Genomic DNA, 19,885 nt, shown 5'->3' with positions numbered 1-19,885 from the left:
CTAGTCTCGTGGCATGAAATCATCCAGACATTGATTTGCAGTATAAGTACACACCTTTACACGACCAATACGCCCCTGTTTACATCTACGACTACTTCCTTACAGTTGTTATTGTCATTGGTTGCATCAAGAGGTGATAGTTTAATGGGCTCCAAAGTCTCGTTAGACCGAACTACCATGAGCTTAATTGCCTTGTTAACTCCCACATCATACAAGCTTGATATAAACTAGATAAAAAGCACCAACACAGTCGTGGTTTGTCTTTCCAAAATACTTACTGTATTCACAGAGTCAGATGTGAGAATATTCCAGCTCTTCAACTGCTGTCTGACTCTCTGTGGCTGTTCTCTGGCTGCCGCGTGTTTTTCGTCCCCAAAGACATACTCATGGTTAGAGCCCCCGTTGTCAGACTAACCCTCAACGGCCTCAGACACTGTGTTCGGTGCAAATCCGGTGTCCAGCCGTGTTCGGCCAAATCCAGTTGAGCTGGGCTCCGTTACTCATAGTGAGTAACTAGGTACAGCCCATGATAGCTAGTAGAGAACAGCAGTTGTCAGGTGCTCTGAGCTGCCCCCTATGTTTCGGTACTACCTTCAAAGAAATCTAGAAATAGACTTATTTCACAACAGATAACCACCAGTATTTGGGGTCCATACTGGAGTTTTGAATTCCATATTTATTTGCATTAATTATATCCCAACTGTTTTGTGTGTTACTGCCAGTATTTATAATCATGTCAATGAAGCTGTCAAACAAGTTCTCAAACTGACATTTTCAAAATGTATTTCGAAACTTGGGGTGTGACTCTGGATGACACTAAGCGAACATTCACATAAATAAATGCTCAGCCGGACTTTCTGTTATTTGTTAGCATTGCCATGTGATGCTTGCGTCCCCCACATATTGACTTCCCCTCTTTCCGACATCTGTTGCAGGCCTCATGCCCCTAAGGAGTGCCAGCGTCAGGTGGAGCCTCCAGAGCTGCTGATGACAGCTTGTTCCAGACAGTGTAAGAACGGACACTGCACTCCTACTGGCAAGTGCTGCTGCAGCCCCGGCTGGGAGGGACCGCTCTGCCGAGTTGGTGAGTGCCTTTTAGAAGATTTTCAAAGTAGTATCATCTGGACAAATGTGTTTTTCCTTTCCAGAAATGTCATCGATTTGATCTCCTGTGTCCTGTCTTCTCTTGCTACTACTTTTGACCTAAATTTTATTCTTTCCTTTTGCAGCCAAATGTGAACCAGCCTGCCGCAACGGAGGAGTGTGTATGGAGCCCAACAAGTGCCTGTGTAAGAGCGGCTACTCTGGGGCCCAGTGTGAGAAGAGCGAGGGGGGTATGCCCAACGACCAGGAGAAAGACGGCATACTGGACCACATCATCGACATGACCTCGTACATCCTGGACCTGACCAGCTATATCGTATAGGGGCGCGCAGAGGGGGGCTGCTCCCCGCTGTCATCCTCAAGTTGACACAAATCTACCTACCACCACCAGCAGACTCTAACGAGGTGTCCTTAATATGGCCTCTTAATCTCCCTCACACCCACGCAGGCATGTACATACACACACACAGACACACATACAGTACACACACAGGATCCCGTCAGACTGCTTATCATCCTCATCAACAAACTCTTCCTCTTTCGCCTATAAGCTACTTGCTCTTGAGCACCAGGCCTGGCATCCAAGCCGTGTTCACTGACCTGCAGACAGCAAGCGAGATGATTGACAAGCATGGCCAAGTTATGGAAGTTCCACTAAGACATTTTTCTCGTGAAGTTCAGAAAAAAAAAAAGAGACTCGCACACTCCACAGGAACAGGAACTCCACAGGAACAGACCATATTAACTGAAGACTTTGGATCTTTTCAGGGGCTATCTGTCGCCTTCCTCGAGACCCCTCAAAAAAATGGAGTTTGAGGCATCTCAGCGGAGACAATTGATCGTCCAGGGGTTCTTTAAGGATTCAAAATTGTAAAGAGTGGAGTGGCTCAAGATCCAGCTAAATAATTGTCTACACACAGACGTTGAAGGAACACTCTGCACCTCTGCCTCGGTTATCAAAAGCTGAGAAGTCTACGAGAGTCACATAGAGCCTGCAGTGCTTTGTGCTGTTCTATTCTAAAGGCACTAACACAAGAGAGATGTGGTCTCACTTATGATGTTGTATTTAGTTTGTGGGCACATTGTCAAAAAAAAACAAAAAACTATAACAGTATACAGTACGTATACTTTGTTTAGCAACACTCACTTGCTACCAATGTACAGAATGGATCGACAACAGAACGACCGAGTGAGAACATTCAAAGCCAGTTTTCATACAATCTGAACGGAGTTATCGGCTCCCATGCACTGTATTCATTTTTTTGTTTCATTCACTTTATTATTCAAAATGAATTTGTCTTTAAAGAAAAGAATAAAAAAATCGCAATGAGAGTAGTTTCACACTCACACACATCCAGTACATACCACGCTGCCACAGGTATGGTCTAACAAACTCCTTTCATTGCATCACACACTGAACCTGAACTCAAAAAAAAAAAAAATACAAAGGGAAAGAGATTGCGAAGCGGTGATGTATATTTCCAATAGAGCTTACCTAAGTACTACTTAGCATTGCAAAAAACAAAAAAAACTATAGCATACTATTGTTATCATAGAGGAGGGTTTATTTTTTTAAGCGTAATAATATATGGGAGAGAATGGTGTTTATAGAAAGCAGTTTTACACTAAGCTTGTCAGTTCATGTCATTTCATGTTCTTGTACTTATATATATATATATATGCAGCTTTTTCCTCTGTTAAGAAAGACACGTGAGGTGCATAAAAGTAATGCATGTCTGGTCCTGCATATAGTAATTCGGAGCAGTCCTTCTAATTCTTCTTTCCCCCTGACATGTGGTTTCATTACGGCTGTCAGAAATGCATCTCTGTTGTGAGATGATCAAAGATCCCGTCGGGCCACCAAGTCACTGTGGAAGCAGTTCACAGTCAGAGGCAGATCTTATCTGCAGAGAGCAGACTTAAGATTAACCTAAGGATCTGTCTAATGGAGATAAGATTGAATGTTACACTCTAATGAGCATCTGACTCCTACATGTAGTCAGAAACCAGCCAAACATGGACCGGGGTTTGTCTGGAGTCGCATTAATGTATTTTGTCTTTCCAGTTGCCAGACAGACAGATGCAGCTCACATACAAGCATGGCCATATTCTCTGAAACTAACAGCTTCTTGAGAATTCCACATTACATCTTTTCCCTTTTTAAATGTCCCTCAAATGAATTGAGTCTTGACATAACCATCATTCATCGTGTTGAACAGTTTCAAAGGCAAACAGTTGCAGTTTTGCTCTCTCCCCAACTCTTATTTTGAAAAACAGGTCTCCCAAGTACCATGGTTAATTGAAGTCCAGTGTCCATAAAGATGTAATTGTTGTTCATCTCCCGCCTCGCTTGTGTTTGCTGAAATAAATCAACTCTACCTGGTCAAAATGGAATTCATGCTGTAAAATGGAAAATTATAATTTTTTTTTTAGCACTTAATGTGAAAGTTGCATTGTAGCTGCTGAGACGGCGTGGTGTGAATAGAATAACCATTTTCATTATTTAAGTAGTTACACAAATAAAATAATTATTTAAGTTCTCTATGTTGTTTTTACCATTGTACTGTATGTGACAATTTTTTTTTATTCCTGTATTGTAAATAAAACTAGGGATAACTTTGTTTCTCTACAGAAATATCAATATGTCTATTAAAATTTATAGCATGTCTGAAATGTTTGTCTCTCTTTCGTTTTTGGTAGTCAGTAATATATGAAAAAACTAATCACCTAACGAAGTTTGGAGGTTTTCAGTGAGCTATAACTACTGGATTAAATGTAATTACTGGAAAGAGAAATTGCTGTTGGGTTAAAATGAATGAATTATTTATGTCTTGCAAACTTCAGTCGCCATATATGTTGCCTGCATCCATATGAATTTGACATTTTTGCACCCTCCGCTGAGTCGCTGCATTGTCCAGACTACACTCGTAAATACACTACAAGTGGAAGTGTATCAGTTGACTCTCAATGTATATATATCAAATTTTACTGCCCTCCAGTTAACCACAAATTCACACCACATAGTCCACTATAAGCTTTTAATCATACCGTGACCTTCATTAGTATATCAGGTTTCCCAGTTGTCGTGGAAATGCACCTGTTTATGTTGGCTATCGTTGGCTGGAGAAGGTACGTCTACAGAGCAAGATCATACTATGTGATCTCAACACCAGAACAGCAAATGATGCAATTGTTTTGTCAGTTGCTGTTTTCAAGGTGAACAATGATCTCGACTATAAAGTCAACATTAAACAGAAGTCCATAAAGGAATAGTTCACTGTTTCTCACAGAGATTGACACCATTCTTCTATGCTTCTGTTAAACATGAGGCTTCTGTACAGCCAGACAACAGACAGTTAGTTTAGCATGAAGACTCAACGCGGGAACCTCTTAAAAACCCTTTTTTATGTTTTTTGTTTTTTTTACACTTTGGATATGTACACATTATAGTCTATTCTGTAATATAACCTATACATTCATGAGCTTCAGAGATGCTGTTAGGTTTCTATCTGCAGCTTCATACTTGCATACATACAGATATGAGAGTCTAAGTCTCTGCAAGAAAGCCGTTGAAGTACATTTCCAAAAATGTCAAACTCCTCTTATGAGAAGCCTCCAATAAAATCTAAATGTCCAATTTTTCCAGCTGGGTTCAGTTGTCGGACACATCTGTTTCTCTACATGTGTCCAGTCTGCCCCTACTGCATATTCTCACTAAAGAATGACAGTATAGAAATTGCAAAAAGACAGAAAAGATACGAGATTTTCCTATCAACATTATTATTTTTTTTAATCCAGTGGCTATTAAATGTACAAGAACCTTGTCTCTGGTAATGGCCCCATGCTGGGAATTGTCTCATTTCTGGTAAGTCAGCTGCAACATTTCCACCGATGGTTTGACCTCCAGCCAGGTAAAAAGAGTAAAGAGAAGGATGTTGAGATGTTTAAGTTAAACGTGGGCCAATGTGGCTAGAGGCCCAGGGTTTTCCCTTCCCTCCTGCTCAAATGGAAAAGCTGCCCGCAGAGTTGACGGCGAGGAGAGAGCGGAGATGGCTGCTATGTCGTCATGCAGCGTCACTTTGAGCAATGCCAAAGTTCAGCCGGAAAGGTTCCTCATTTGAAGTGGAAATTCTCCACTCTATTTTTCGGAAGTACACAAACACATCCATGCATGGAGGCACACACGCAAGAGCCACCGCTGATGGCAATATTAATTTCCTTCTCAAAATACCAATGAGGCTTTGTGTTGTATAATGATAGTGAGTGGAGACCACCCACCTCACTCTGGTCTCACTCACACATACACACAAGTGCACACACTGCCATATTTAGAGTAATGCAATACTAAGTTGTCTATGCACTGCTCGGATCCAATCAAAATTGCATAAAGTGGAACTGTCCAATAGTGCTGCGAGGTCCAGCGTATATTTGAGTTTATACACTATCTGTGGCATGAATCATTACTTTTCATTTGGAATAGTTTTCTTTTTCCTTCCCAAAGGGCCCTTGTCTGGCTATCTTTCCCAAACAGTGTAACCCAGTACTTTGAATAAACATGAGGAGCCTGTATACCAAATATTTGTAGGACTGAGATGGCTGGAAGTGCATGCTATAATATTGTATACATGAGTGAAAGAGTCGGCACAAGCAATACTTATAGGGTAACAGGAGGAGACAGGGCAAAACAGGAAGAAACAATAGCCCTGTGATTAAGAAATACGTCATTCGTTCTCTCATTCCTTTCTGAAAGTGAACAATTCATTATGCTGCATTTACTTGTGGTCCTATTCTGTAATCATTTATTATGTCCTGTGGGGCTCTCACCGCCTCCTGCTTTAGAAATTATGTCTGATGCTCGCATCAATGTTTTAATTATTGATTGCAGTGCTGTTTATATGGATGGCTTATTGTGAGATATAGGTTGTGACATACGTGATTGGACCCTTACGAAAAAGTGCCTTTGTGAAATGTGGAATCAAATTTCACATGTTCATTTTTATTTTTTATTTCAAAGTGAGTGGCTTTCAATGGCCGTCTCACTCTCACAGGAGACTGTTGATACCTGCTTCAAGACAGACACCATCCTTCCATGTACATAAGAAGTTTCTACCATGTCTTGTCTTAACGACTACCACCCTGCGGCACATAAATCTATCCTGAGAAACTGGTTTTCCAACACATCAAAGATAACATCCTTGCCAGCCTGGACCCTTGCCTCACCAGTATGCATTCAGAACGAACAGATCTACAGAGGATGCCATATCCACTGCCCTCCACTCTGTCTTCACACACCTTGACAATAAAAACATCTATATCAGCATTCAATACAATATTATCCATGAAGCTGATTGGAAAATTTCACTCTCTGGGCTTGAGTACAACACTCTGCAATTGGATATTGGACCGACTCAAAAACAGACCCCAGACTCCTGGGATTGGCAGTCACACCTGCTTTACTTTAGTGCAAAACCAAGCCCCCCAGGGCTGTGTGCTCAGCCCCCTCCTCTTCACAATGTACACTCATGACTGCACTCCAAGACAATCCACAGAACTCTATTGTTAAGTATGTGGATGACACCATCATCATCAGTCGAAAAAAACAAATTTTAAAGTCAAATTATAAAAACAAACACAGAAAAGGCTCTACTTCCTGAGGAAACTTAATAAAGCTAAATTCTGTTGCAATAGAAACTTGGCCCAGAACAGGAAACATCTGCAGAGTGACTAAAACTGCACAAAACATCATTGGTACCCATCTACAGAGTAACAGTGATGTCGGTGAAGTCAAACGTCCGCACAGAATACTGTATAAGTTGTATACATTTACCTAAATTCATCATGGGAGTCATAGGTAACTCCACACCTTATGCATGCAGGTTTGTACTGCTCTCTTTTTAAAAAAAAAAAAAAAAAAAAAAAAAACTAATTTTTTCTAAAGATGCTTGTTTATCTTTTGCACAGATGATTCGGGATATTTGTATGTTCTTTTAAGTGTTTGAATACTTTATAACATTGCATTTGAATAAAATGGTATGAACAATTACTTCTAGAACCAATGGAGCCTTTAAAGTGGAGCTTTCACAACATTTTACCTCAGTAATTAAGTTGTTAATACAAACAAATCATAAAAATCAGACTGAGGTTATGAAACAAAGATTTTCCTTAAGGACTCCTTTCACTTTAAACGTGACTTTCCTGAGGTGTTTAGCATTTTCACTACATTTTGCTGAGTTGATGTTTTAGCCACCAGTATCAGCAACCTTTTTTTTCATGGCAGTCCAGTCCAGGTGTAGCACTGTGTGTGTAGGAGAGGACTGTAAACTCACCAGCATTCTCTAAAAATAAGCATTAAGTGAATATTCAGGTTGCCTTTTGAGTGTGACTTTTATAAGTACAAACTACGGTATGCATGTGGAGGCTAAACATAACACAGTGCCAGTGCAGGTATAGTATGACGACTTATGCAGTGGAAAAAAACATATATTATTCTAACAGCTGTACGTGGAAACTTGAAAGGTCTGGAGTTGCTGTGAAAAATGTGCTTCAATGAGCTAATTGCTTAATAGTATTTTCAAGGTTTGCATATAAACAATTCACATTTGCAGTAAAAGGACCGGTCCCTTTAATAAAGCTGGTAGAACAAAGTGACTTGTCAGCTGCTTTCTTGAACTACGCATACAAAGAAGTCATTTTTCGAACACATCATTATACCAAAATGACAGAATAGGTCAGTTGCCAGTGACTCCCAAAATGACATATATCACGGTTCCCCAAACAATATGATCCTAACCGTGACAGGTTTTTCAGATGTTTGTCATACAGTTTGGTTAGCTTCAGGCACTAAAGCTTCTTGGTAAGGTTTAGGCAAGAAAACAGCTTGATAACGTTTAGGCGAGAAAAAGGTTTGGTTAGGTTTAAAAAACACATTGTCGTACACCCATAGTTTGGTTAGACTAGAACTGCTTGGTTAGGTTAAGGCAACAAAACTACTCGGTAGGGTTTAAGAGAACACCATTGTACAATCACAGTTAGGTTTAGGCGAAGAAATCCCTACTTGGTTAGGTTTAGGCAGAAAAAACATGGTTAGGTTCAGGAAAACATCATGGTTTGGCTTAAAATAGCTATGTCACGTCTGTAACTGTCAGTACAAACATACCTACATTATAAACATGTCCTAACTTCACTACTTTAGTTAAAATAACTCACCGTTGACTTCTGGAACCAAACAGCAGTCTCCTGAATCAAAGTCCTGAACTGATTATCCATCCCAAACCTTTTCTCTTTATGGACTTTTTTGGTCTTTATACTACCTCACTTCCTCCTTTACAGCCACTAGAGGACACCGCCTAACAAAAAACACAAGTATAGGTCGTAATAAGCTACTTTCACTGTCGACCTATATGGTTGTTTTTCTGATGAGGACAGGCTACTTTTTTCTCAATTGGCCTGTTTTTTTGGCACGGCTGCTTCATCGAATCCACAGTACCATTCATTACTCTAGCTGTCGACTCTAACTTTTTCTCAAGCCACCCATGTCCATCCCATGACACTTTTCTGGAAACATCTGCCGATATTCACTTTGACTGTGACGTCCCTTCAAGTCTTGTTTGACGAATGCATCATGAATAACTGTTTCCACTGTGATCTAACCGTACATTACCAATTCACCACCATACCACAAAACTGTGGAGATCACCATTGAATGTACAGTATGTTGTACATTTGGCTGAGCTGGATGAAGTCATGATGTCTTGTCAGGGAAGGATCCTAGCTGGGGAATAACACTGATTCATGTTTCGTATTAACGTCTGCGTTAGTCCACGTTGGAGACGGTCTCTCGGATATGAAATGTGCCTCCTCAGGACGCAACATATTGTGAGAATATTGGATCTGGACTGTGTAAACATGTGTGGCGGCTGTTTCAGTGAGTTTGTACCTGTGTGTTTTTTTCCTGTGTGCATGTCAATACCACAGTTGTTTATCTGGTTTTGTCACACCCTTAATTGCTTAGTGTATTCTGTGACCTCATGTGTTTACTCTGGGCTGACTCAGTGAGCACTACTGAAACGCACGGCCGAGGAAGCTGAAATCTCATATTCCCTGGCCCCGATCACTTACTAATGAAGACACACTTTCCAACCAGCCTCCTGCTGCTGCTGCTGCTGCTGCTGTTGCTGCCTTCTCCCTGTGCCTCAGCTAACTCTCAGCTTATCACATAACAAAACAAACCTCCCTCGCCGACCACCTTAGAGGCGTTTGGGTGGTTTCATGCAAGGCTGTTGATTTTTGTCTGCTTTGTAAGAGACTTTTTTCTTTTCTTTTTTTTGCTGTCCTCACACCTCCACTATCTCATATTTCACACTTGTTCATTTCATCTCAATACCTCAGTTATTTACACCAATATCCCATCCTGAAGCACTTCCTCTTTTTCTTCTTGCATTCACTCTCCACTCAATCTCTCCATTCACTCTTCATTCCATCACTCCCCCTCTCCTTCCTCTCTCTTTCGCTCCTGGATTCAGAGCTTGTTTACTCTCCCGGACCACAGCACTGACTCGCATCCATGAAATGATGCAATTAAGGATCCCACTGGGGCTCAATCTGTCATGTTAACACATGCTAAACCCCCACAGAGGGCTGAGAGCAGCACTGAGTGTTGGGCGACAGGTAAGACTGACGGGGGTGAGGGGTAGCGGTGGTATAAAAAATGAGGGGAGTGTGATGTCTTGTACTGCAGAAAAAGCATAATGTAACCACACAACACTGACAGGAGAGGATTAAGAAAGAAAACATTAGGTATGTGTGTTTATGAGCGTCTGAGCAACAGACACCAGCAATAAAACAAGTATTAGATAAGAGTATCTAATGTACTGGATGTTTCTTTTGATTCATGGTTTTAATCAGTTCATTAGTTACTGTTGTGTAATTGTCAATTGCTCAACATTGACCGAACTGTTACAGACTTAAATTATACAAGGCTCTGCCCCTAGATTAACGGTGAACTCAAGAGGAAGAGAGGCGTCTTCACATTTTGGATCTGCTGGATGAGTTTGCTCATGAGGACGCAGCACATTAATAATATATTTCAGAGTACACCAGTGGGATGTAACAAGCCGACAAATTAGACAAAAGCTAGAAATAATGTGTTCTTTATCAGACAATAAACAAACACGGCTGTGCCCAAAGTAGGGCGTCCAACAGGTTGGGAAGTAAAGATGTTTTTCATTTTATTTTGTGGTACAGTTTTGTTGTAATGTGTTGCAAGAAGGACTAATAAGAGTCTAACCGGTAGGAAATAAAGACGGCTAATTTGCAACAGATCACAACAAAATCTGTATTACAAAATAAAATGAAAATCATCTTTATTTCCTACCTGTTAGACCCCCCACTTGTGTTTGTTTACTGTCTAATAAAGAACGTATTACTTCTTTCATTTTAGTCTAATTTGATAAAAGGTTCAGCTTGTTACTTTTTATTAGTGTACCCTAGAAATAATAAGTGCTACCTAAAATATACAAAATGCGTTGCAGCAGGTGTGTACACTCACTTCCTCTTGAGTCGTGTGATGAATCAAGCACAACTGTCACTTTATTATAATAAGGACAGCTTCATTTCTCTCTCTCCTTTCATACCATAGAATATTATTGATATTGATTATGGAACTTCCTTTTGAACATCTTACCTGCAGGTTTAACAGGTTTATTAACAATATAAACTTTTTTAAGTATTTCAGCAGAGCTTATTACAAATAAAATATGCTGGCTACACACACAAGTTGGCGTACCAGGCTTCAGGATCCTTCAGTTTTCCTACTGATGCCTGTTCACGGTTTCCACATTTGACTTCTTCAGTGAAGTCACTTACCCTGTTGGTAGTGCATCCCATTACACACAGCAGCCATTTGACACAAGGAGGTACCTCCAAGCAATACAAAGTCAACGGAGAGCGATGATATGTTTTCCCCGCTGAGGTGGGCGGGATTTAATTGTTTTCTTTACTATTCATCTTGTACTTAACATGCTTTTCTTTTTTGCCTTCTGAATACACGTTGTTAACCTGAATCTTTAATGACGTTATAGCTGGAAAGCATTCACGTTTGTTTATAGTGACCAAATTAATCGTGAATCTGATCGGTTTGATCTTGTGTTTTGCCAGCGTTGACAGCCACTGTATCCTGACACAAAGTATCCTAATTGAGGGGAAAAACAAAAGGAAAACAAAATTGTTCCCACAAAATATACGAGTATGAGTGAAATGTGCTACTGTGAGTGTATGTACAGTAGCATGAAGGTCCTTACAGTGCATGTGTAACCTGCATATATCACTGTGTGTGTGTTTGTGTGTGTGCGATCTATAATGAATGTGCATGCGGCTGTCAAAGACAACACATCGCTCTTTGTCTGCTTCCCCTCTCTGTGATCCTCGGCCGGGCTAGGTAAACAACTGATGTCGGCTGGAATGGACCACCTAGGTATAAGTTTCCATGTGGGGGTATCCCCTCAAAGCAAGGCAAGGAAATTTTCCGAAACACATTAAAAAGAGTTATGCAAATGGTTTACGGCAGCGCTCGTGTGGCTGTATTGTTATATTAATCTGTATACACTGTGGCTCATCTTGGCAGGGTCCTTTGTTTGCCTTCACTCTTAATCTGCTGGGCTCATCTCGAGCTTACATCATTCAGAGTCAACAGTGGGACATCCGCCGCAGCCTTACTGCTAACACTCGGGCTAACGCCGGGGTCAAACAGTGTGTGTGTGTGTGTGTGTGTGTGTGTTTGTGTGTGTCCCTGCCAGAGTGTGTGTCGACCGAAGGGACCAAGCACAGCCAAAAAAGGTCTAGAGAGTTGACTGTAAGTGTCCGCTGATGTTCACAGGCACCTGACTACGGCAGCACAGAAAAAACTATTACAGCCTCTGCGTCTGATGACCGTGTCCTCGACAGTGTTTGCTCTTCAAACACCGACCACCCTCCAGAACTTTCCTGCCCTGCGAGAACGGGAAAAAGGAACAGCGAAAGGAAAAGAAAGTAAAGTACAGTTGGTTTTCTGTGCTTGCAGAGATGCGGTTTTCGTCTGACTGAAGTGGGGCCATGGCTTGCATCAGCCCTCTGTCCGTATGTCTGTGTGTCCAGGCCAGTGAATTCTGCCAGATGCCTGCCGCCTTGTTATCTGTACAGGCACGGCCCGTTCTGCTGCGCTGTGTGGGCCAAACAGTTTATCACACACCACTAGCAAAGAGGTTGGGGTCTTGCACAAGTGATAGCAAACACACGCAGACACACACATACACACACACACACTTTGTCAGTGGACCGTGTTTGAGCACACATGCATGGATTTCATGGTCCTGTCATGTTAGTTTAATCATACGTGTGTTTTATGTGCTTTCTGACTTCTGTGGTGTCTTCTGCCGTTTTTACAGTGTTCAGTTTTTTGCGCTTCCCTCCACACTTGTCTTGTATCTGTTGAATCAGCCCAGCCCTGTTACCTGAGTTCTTCCCAGCCTGCTTTCCCTTCACACCTCCGCTGCATCTTCCACAATAAGCCCTTCCCTTCATCCAGTGTTTTTCCAGCTTTTTGAAGCCTATTAGCCATTGCATACACTACCCACAATGCAATATATCCACTGAGTGTCATCACTCAGGCATTTATCAGATTTCATGGAGCTTCATCTGGAGCCACAAAAGCCTTTATACTAATATACTTTTTTCAGATATGTAGTGGTATTCCCAAGACAAGTTTGGTGCGGATACCGTTTAACAAAGCCAGGCTAGCTTCACTTCCAGTCATCATGCTGATATAAGTTAGCCACCTCCATTTTTAATGTAGCCTTCAAGCATGAGAAACTGCCAAGAAACAAAACTCTCTGCACGAAGTAAATACTTCATTTCTCAACCAGTCCTTTACGATTTGAAGCTTGATTAATTAAAGCTTTTTAATGAGTCAACAGTCAAAACAAGAATTGAAAAAAACCCTCTTAACTTGTCCAATGAATCAGCAACAAAAAAGGCAAAGCCGCGCTTTGTGAGCAAAAAAAAAACCTGATTGTTTATGGCTCTGGTATAACAACAAATTGCAACAGTGCCTCAAAAGCCACACACAATCACACAAATGCATCCCCATAACTCCAAGTCAAGCTTCAGAGCGCACTCTACAAAATGAATCATAAATAAATCGAGTCAGTGTTATTCCAGAAATGGCAGATTACAGAGTAAACATGCCGTTCCCCTCAGTGAAATATTGAACTGAAAAATAAAGATTGCACATTCCTTCTCAGAAAATATTGCCCATTCATTCTCATCAGTGCCACATAAGGTAAGGGAAAAAAAACACATATGGTGCATGATTTTCATTTGGTGATGCTCCGGTGTCTTTGTGCATGGTTAAGTGTTCTTCTGTGGTGCTGCCTTGCCAAAGCTCTAATCCTCGTTTTGGTACAGAGACTGCCTGTGGTGGTGTTGGTGTACTGTGTGCATCCTAATCTCTCCAAAGCTCTGTGTCTAATGGCTGCACTGCCTCTCTGTACACTGTGTACCTCCAGTTTAGCTGTAGACTAACACACATGGCAAAGTGGTGACAGGAGGAGGTTGTTACACAAGCAGACTAGGAAGCAAGAAAGGAAGGAAGGAAGTAAGCAAGGAGGCCCAATTTTGTAACAGTTTAAATCACGCCTGTTTTACTTGTGTTGATCAATGTTACTGATGTTAACAAACCCGTCACAGCGTCAGAAAACATTAAGTCATGCAAATCTGCCTCACACAAGACCTGTCAATCACTTCTGTGGTAATAGCAGGCTGCAGTTTTGTGTTTTGAATTGTGACGCCGGAGCTTACACGCGTATTTTCGCTGCCAATTATTCTGTCTACTTAGTCATCAATCACTGAGCCTTAAACGTCCAGGGCGCAGTCGAACAGTCACTTCCTATGTCCTTTCCTAACCACTTTTCCTTGACCTCAGTGGAAAAACATTGTGAGGTCAAGGAAAGATGTGAAGGAGAATTCATAAGTGTGTAGGAGGAGACAACTGCTCTGCAAAGAGAGTCCACACTAAGCTATTTAATCATATCACGGTGGATGTTTTTGGGTTTGCCGTGGGGAAACCACCATTTTTCCAAAGATGGACTACTAAATCTGCATCTTGGATACTTCACTCTGTACGTTCTTAATGTGTTGTGTCATGGAAGCTGGATGAACACTGACAACCAGCAGCTGAAAAACACTACTTCATTTAGGGTGCAGAGGGGGCTGTTGACTTGACTGTACTTGTTAGTGCTCACAGGCTGTGGATGTGTAATGTTTAATGTATCACTGCATTGTATTTTTACCTGCATTTGTAATTGCACTGCATTTGTTACCCTGTATTTTCTAGTTTTCCTCATGTGGACAGGTGTTGTAAATAAGCATCTTGATGGAAACACTTTGGGCCTGTGCATGGTTGTATGTTGCAGCACCAAGGTTACAGTTTTGTCCATATCAAATAAATAAAACAAACGAATGTAACAAGTGGATCTTTTGTTTTTTGTTTATGACCGTGTGGTGCGCTGTAGGACAGAACCTTTCCTTTTGTAAAGATTGTCCACGTGTACACACGATACTAAAAGCACCTTTCCTTACCTGTTGGAGAATTCGAACAGCTTTTATCATGGCTGCCTCTGAACTACTTAAAATATAATAAAATATAAAATATGCATAATCATATTGTCGTCAGTGTATAATCGCTGACACTAAGAATTGCTGTGTTATCGTCACCTTAGTATGGGTTTTTATATCTACAGAAGAAGTGAATGTTCTTCCACTTGTGCCATGTTACCACTGTGTTTCTACAGTAACCAACAACAGACAAACCAAAAAGCAGCTCAGGTTGAAATTCCTCATATTGTTTTGTCCAAAATGCAAATATATCCAGTTTATAATGATATAAACTATAGAAAATGTATATGTTTTTAAAGCTGGAGCAAATGTTAACTCTACAAGCAGCACATGTTTATTTTTAACTTATTTATTTAAGCTTTCTTTCACCACAAATATTCTTTTATAAGGGAGTCACACCGCAGCATAAAAACTTTCACATAAAGGAACAAGCAGCGAATTAAATCAAGCAATACATTTTCCTTCATTGGACTTCTTTATAATATAATGAAGCCAGATTTAAAACATGTAGAAAAAAACGCCACTTGGCTGATTTCAGTTCAGTTTAATAGCGCAGAACCATCACAGACGTTTCCTTAGGGTTCTTTTCAAATGGAGCAGGTTGAGACCTCAGTCTTATTATAATCTTATTTACAGAGACCAGACAGACTCCCACCATGAGCGAGCACTAGGTGACAGTGGTGAGGAAAAACTCCCTCTTAACCAGCAGAAACCTCGAGTAGTGCCGGGCTCTGGGTGGCCGGCCATTCGCTTCAGCCGTTGGGTTAGGAGGGATTTCAGATGATTCCACGGTGGTTTGTATCCATTTAGAGAGTCATCTTGATGGAAGACAGATCTTGAAAATTGTTAATCAACATCATGGTGATAGATGGAGTGAGACACCCCCCCCCAGATCTGTTACATTGTCGTCCTGCCACAGCCGTCCCTGCTGTCCTCATCAGGCCCTCGCAGGTGTCCCGTCTGCCGACCTCGCCCCTGACCTTTAGTCTTTAACCCCTCACACCTGGGCGACTCCTTTGCATACCCTCTCCGATCTCTGACCCCGGACTCTCCATCATCCTGGGGGTCACCTGGTAAAAGCATTAAGCAAAAAACTGTAGTAGCTCTCCACACCTATAAATCAGAGAGACACCTTCAAAACAATGACGACACACCCCCTTCTACCAAGTTGTTTAAAACCTCTGCAACATACCAACGACGGGGGTCTTAAAGAGCGGGTTACAAAGTGTTGAATAATATCAGATTCTTTCATTTCGGCAAGAAAAAAAAAAAAAAAACATGCACGGATACGCATGCATATCTGCTTTGCACTCATACATACATTCATGCTGTAAACTGACATGCGTATTAGAACCAGATGTACTTTTACACTTTTTCATGGGCGCTCGAAGCTATTTGTATAAATGCATGAAAACAGAATAGTGTGTTTATCATGAATGCCATGAGTGATAACTGACGAAGAGCAGGAAACTTCTGCACCAGTCTCTTGTTTACCTCTGCGCTCTGCCAGCAGGGAGCAGCTGCCCACAGCTTTATATAATGTGGCATTGTTTAAGTTTGTGTTGGTACACATAAGTGAAAGTGACACTAAGCTGGGTCGTGCTGCAGAGTGGCGGTAGCAGTGTAATTTTGTTTGATGTAAATATTAAACATGTTGCTTAATGCACCTCTCATACATTATTTTGAATTTGTTGTATATGTTATATGTTGTGCCAGAGGCGAGAGAGGAAACCATCTTGGTTAGTGCTCAAAAAACGTCGTTTTTTGGGTCAAAATATCTGTTTAGGTCACCACACACACAGCTGAAGATGTCCAGACTGACTGATGATCTCATCGAAGAACTTTCTGGGTTTTGTCGCCACGAACACGACTGCAGATTGTCCCAGGGTCTCGTTAACAGAATCCACTTGTGTCCTGCGTACAAATGTTGAAACTTTGAGGTCCCTCGTCAAAACTATACAGTGGTTTGATGCTTACAAATGTTGAAACACAATCTCAAACCATGGTTAATGGCTTGGCCGTCCCCTTCGCCTCCTGACTTGAAAGTCAAGACATAAACGTTTAATGTGAACGCAATATGACACGTTTTGTGTACATATCAGTGGCTTGAAGATGTGCAGCCAACATTTCATCCTGGCGACTGGGTTGCTTACTAACTAAAGTAATCTCGTGGAAGTTATGGTGTTCACTGGTATTAACTTAAAGCATGATAAGCAGCATGTGACTTTGATCACATATTATATTTGTTTGTAGAAAAATTAAGCATACTGCTGGAATTTTTCTCTCTATTTGGGACTCCAAACAAGCTTCAGTCTCGAGTTCAGCAGTTTTGTGTGCAGGAACAAGCAGATGGACTGATACTGAAAATATTGCCAGGCAGGCAGGAATCAAAAAAGTTTAAAAATATAGTCAGATTTTAGAAGTGGGGCAATGTTTGCAAGAATGTGGTTTTTTCATGACTTCTTCTCTGAATCCGTTCAGCTTTACAGTAACCCATAGAAGTTACATTTAATATTGTTTTTATTACCTTGTTGTCTGTCTGTCCTTTTCTTGTTCACGTAGCCTGACTCTAAAAATGCACAATGAGATACACAAACTGTCTCAATTGAAACTTTCAGTACATGTCAGATTTCAGAAAAATCATCCTCATATTGGATATCATCAAATGTAATGGATGGACTTCTCTGGGTAGAAGAATTCATAGAATTAAAGCTATTCTTTATGGCCGAGTGCTGAGGATGAGTTTCCGTGGGGGCTCACAGCCTGAAGAAAGAAGCTCTGTCGTCTCGTGGAAGAGTAGGTCTTCTTTTACTCTTCGGGGCTGCCAAATCAGCAAAAAAAAGATTTAAACATAAAAAAAATAAAACACCATAAACAGCAAAATCTTGTGAAAGTGTTAATTTTGGAAGCAGACCTTTTGACAGTTCAGTCCAAATTTAGCCCTCTGTGGCAGTGTTTAACTCCAAAATGATAATCAGCAACTATAAAATTAAGTTTAATTTGACTTCTCAGTGTACTGGTGGTCTTTTTTATCTCTGTGGGCAAGTTCTGAAAGGCAAAATATCCTTCAAGTAAATCTGAATTGTCACGCAGTACACCCGCATGTCACTATTACATATGAAAAAGTACGATTTAATAAGAGCAGAAGGGCTGTCTTAACGGGCTGTGTTACTGACCACCAACATTGTTCCAGGAATCTTATTTTCACATCGGGGCATTCACTCCAACCTCATCATTTATGACGGATATGTTATATTTTTTGAGCAGGTGGGGGTGGGGAAGAGGCTTTAAGTAAATGACATCTGATCTCTTTGTGGGGCATCCCTTTTCAAGTCGGGGAATCAAAGACCACCAATGTGTTACACCTCTCATGTGGTCAAAAAAGAGAAGGAGGAGGAGGATCTGCAGATTTTTGGCGCAGACACACACTTGAAATCTTGATCCGCTCCCACCAAGTCCATGCGGGCAGATGGAGGCGAACTCTCTGATCAACTCCTGCACTTGCCACACACTGCGCTCGCACCGACAACGTTTATCATTCTGTTTTACTGTTGACGGCCACTTTCTTTTTTTTTTCCTCCTTTCCCCTCACTCCTTTCCTCTTTGGCAGGCAGGATTAAGTTTAATTGTATCGTTTATGACAGATACGAAGTGAGGTTTGGCACTAATTCAAGGCAGACCGTGCACAGGCATTTTATGGTTTCTTTCCACCTCAGTTGCTGATGTGTGGTGGTGACACATTTGACAAAAACCATCCAAGATGGAGGGTTGGGAGGGGGGGGACTGCGTGTATGTCTACTGAGACAGACACAGCTGAGAATGAACTGAGACAAAACTTTTACACAGACCAATTTTCAATTTTCAGCAACCCTTAACCGCACCTTCTTCCATGCCATCCAGCACCTCATACAATCCCATTCTTGGACAAGTATGATTGGTTGAATCTAAAAACCGTGCGGTTTGCAGTTTGAGCACTTTTTTTACGCTCTGGTCTGTTCTGCAGTGGTGGCACCCCGGTGGCCACCTACCCACAGTAATCTCATAATTAGCTGAATGGGACTGGAGGAACAGTGCCAAATATGCGCCATTTGTTGTTTTGGGGTCAGACAAATTGAGGTGTCGCTTGAGAACAGGGAAGTCTGGTTTGCTGTGAGCTGACTAAACAAGCAGAATAATGTTGGCCTTAGTGGGGATGAGTATAATCAGTTTGATCTGGGCCCTCAGTGAAGCTGTAGGGAGGTTAACACATGACATCAACTTATAAAAGACTTTTTTAACAGCTGATGTTCATTCATCAGACAGATGCAGTGTGTGCGTGTGTGCGTGCATGTGTGCGTGCGTACATGCGTGCGTGCGTGCATGTGTGTGTGTGCACGTGCGCTTGCGATTTCACATAGTGAGCGGACCACCAGGCGTCCAGACATGGACTCCGCCTTTGAGCTTAATACAACTGATAGCACTATGATCAGTGCTGGTAATAGTTAAGGCTTCAAAGGCTCTACCTCTCAGCCTGCCAGCAGTTATTTCCGACCCTGAGATCCAGTCCCTCCCAGCCGTCGGAAAATACTTAGTCCTCATCTGTGTCTGTCGTTCACTTTTATGAATAATAATTCATCATTTGACTTTTCTTCCCCTTTTCAGTTTCAAGCGAGTAAAAAACAAATAACGATACCAGAAAGAAAAAAAGGAATGATTTAGTTAAAAACACACGTGCGGGGCAGGATATTAAGATTAATATGGTTCTACAATCAAACAAATGAAAATCAGTCATGGAAATAACAAATAAAATATATTCTAGAAAAGGGAACCAGTGATATCATTTGAGTTTGACAGTTAATTAATGACCTTGGACACAGGAGTTGAACATCTTGACTCATAGTACACTTAGTTCTCAGTAGTTTTAAAGTGTAATATGTTGATTTAAAGGGACAGTTCACCAAGTTGTTTATTAGGACTAGTGCATTGCCCGTAGGAAGCATGTATTCCTATAGAAAAGTGGGAGGTTAAGTAGCTTTTTCATGGATGGCCAAATGAGGCTGTGTTTGAAGGTGGAACGTCATGGAGATAATTTGCCGTTTTTGACTATTTTTGATTTTACCATTATATTTTACCACAAAAACTATTTACCTTGCCT

At 41.2% G+C, this 19,885-nt stretch overlaps 1 protein-coding gene across 2 annotated transcripts in view; it reads left to right on the top strand.

Annotated features, from left to right (window-relative positions):
* hhip (hedgehog interacting protein) overlaps positions 1-3,777 on the top strand; it is a 35,675-nt gene extending 31,898 nt beyond the window's left edge. For both annotated transcript variants that reach the window (XM_030428865.1, XM_030428874.1), the window contains exons 12-13: positions 936-1,084; positions 1,230-3,777. In XM_030428865.1, coding sequence (XP_030284725.1) covers positions 936-1,084; positions 1,230-1,426 — 346 coding nt within the window. In that variant the 3' untranslated portion in view covers positions 1,427-3,777. The remainder of the gene's footprint in view (positions 1-935; positions 1,085-1,229) is intronic.
* The last annotated feature ends 16,108 nt before the right edge of the window (positions 3,778-19,885 follow it).

This window comes from Sparus aurata, chromosome 1, assembly GCF_900880675.1.
Source record: "Sparus aurata chromosome 1, fSpaAur1.1, whole genome shotgun sequence".
Lineage (NCBI taxonomy): Eukaryota > Metazoa > Chordata > Actinopteri > Spariformes > Sparidae > Sparus > Sparus aurata.
This window is presented reverse-complemented; position numbering and strand designations above follow the sequence as displayed.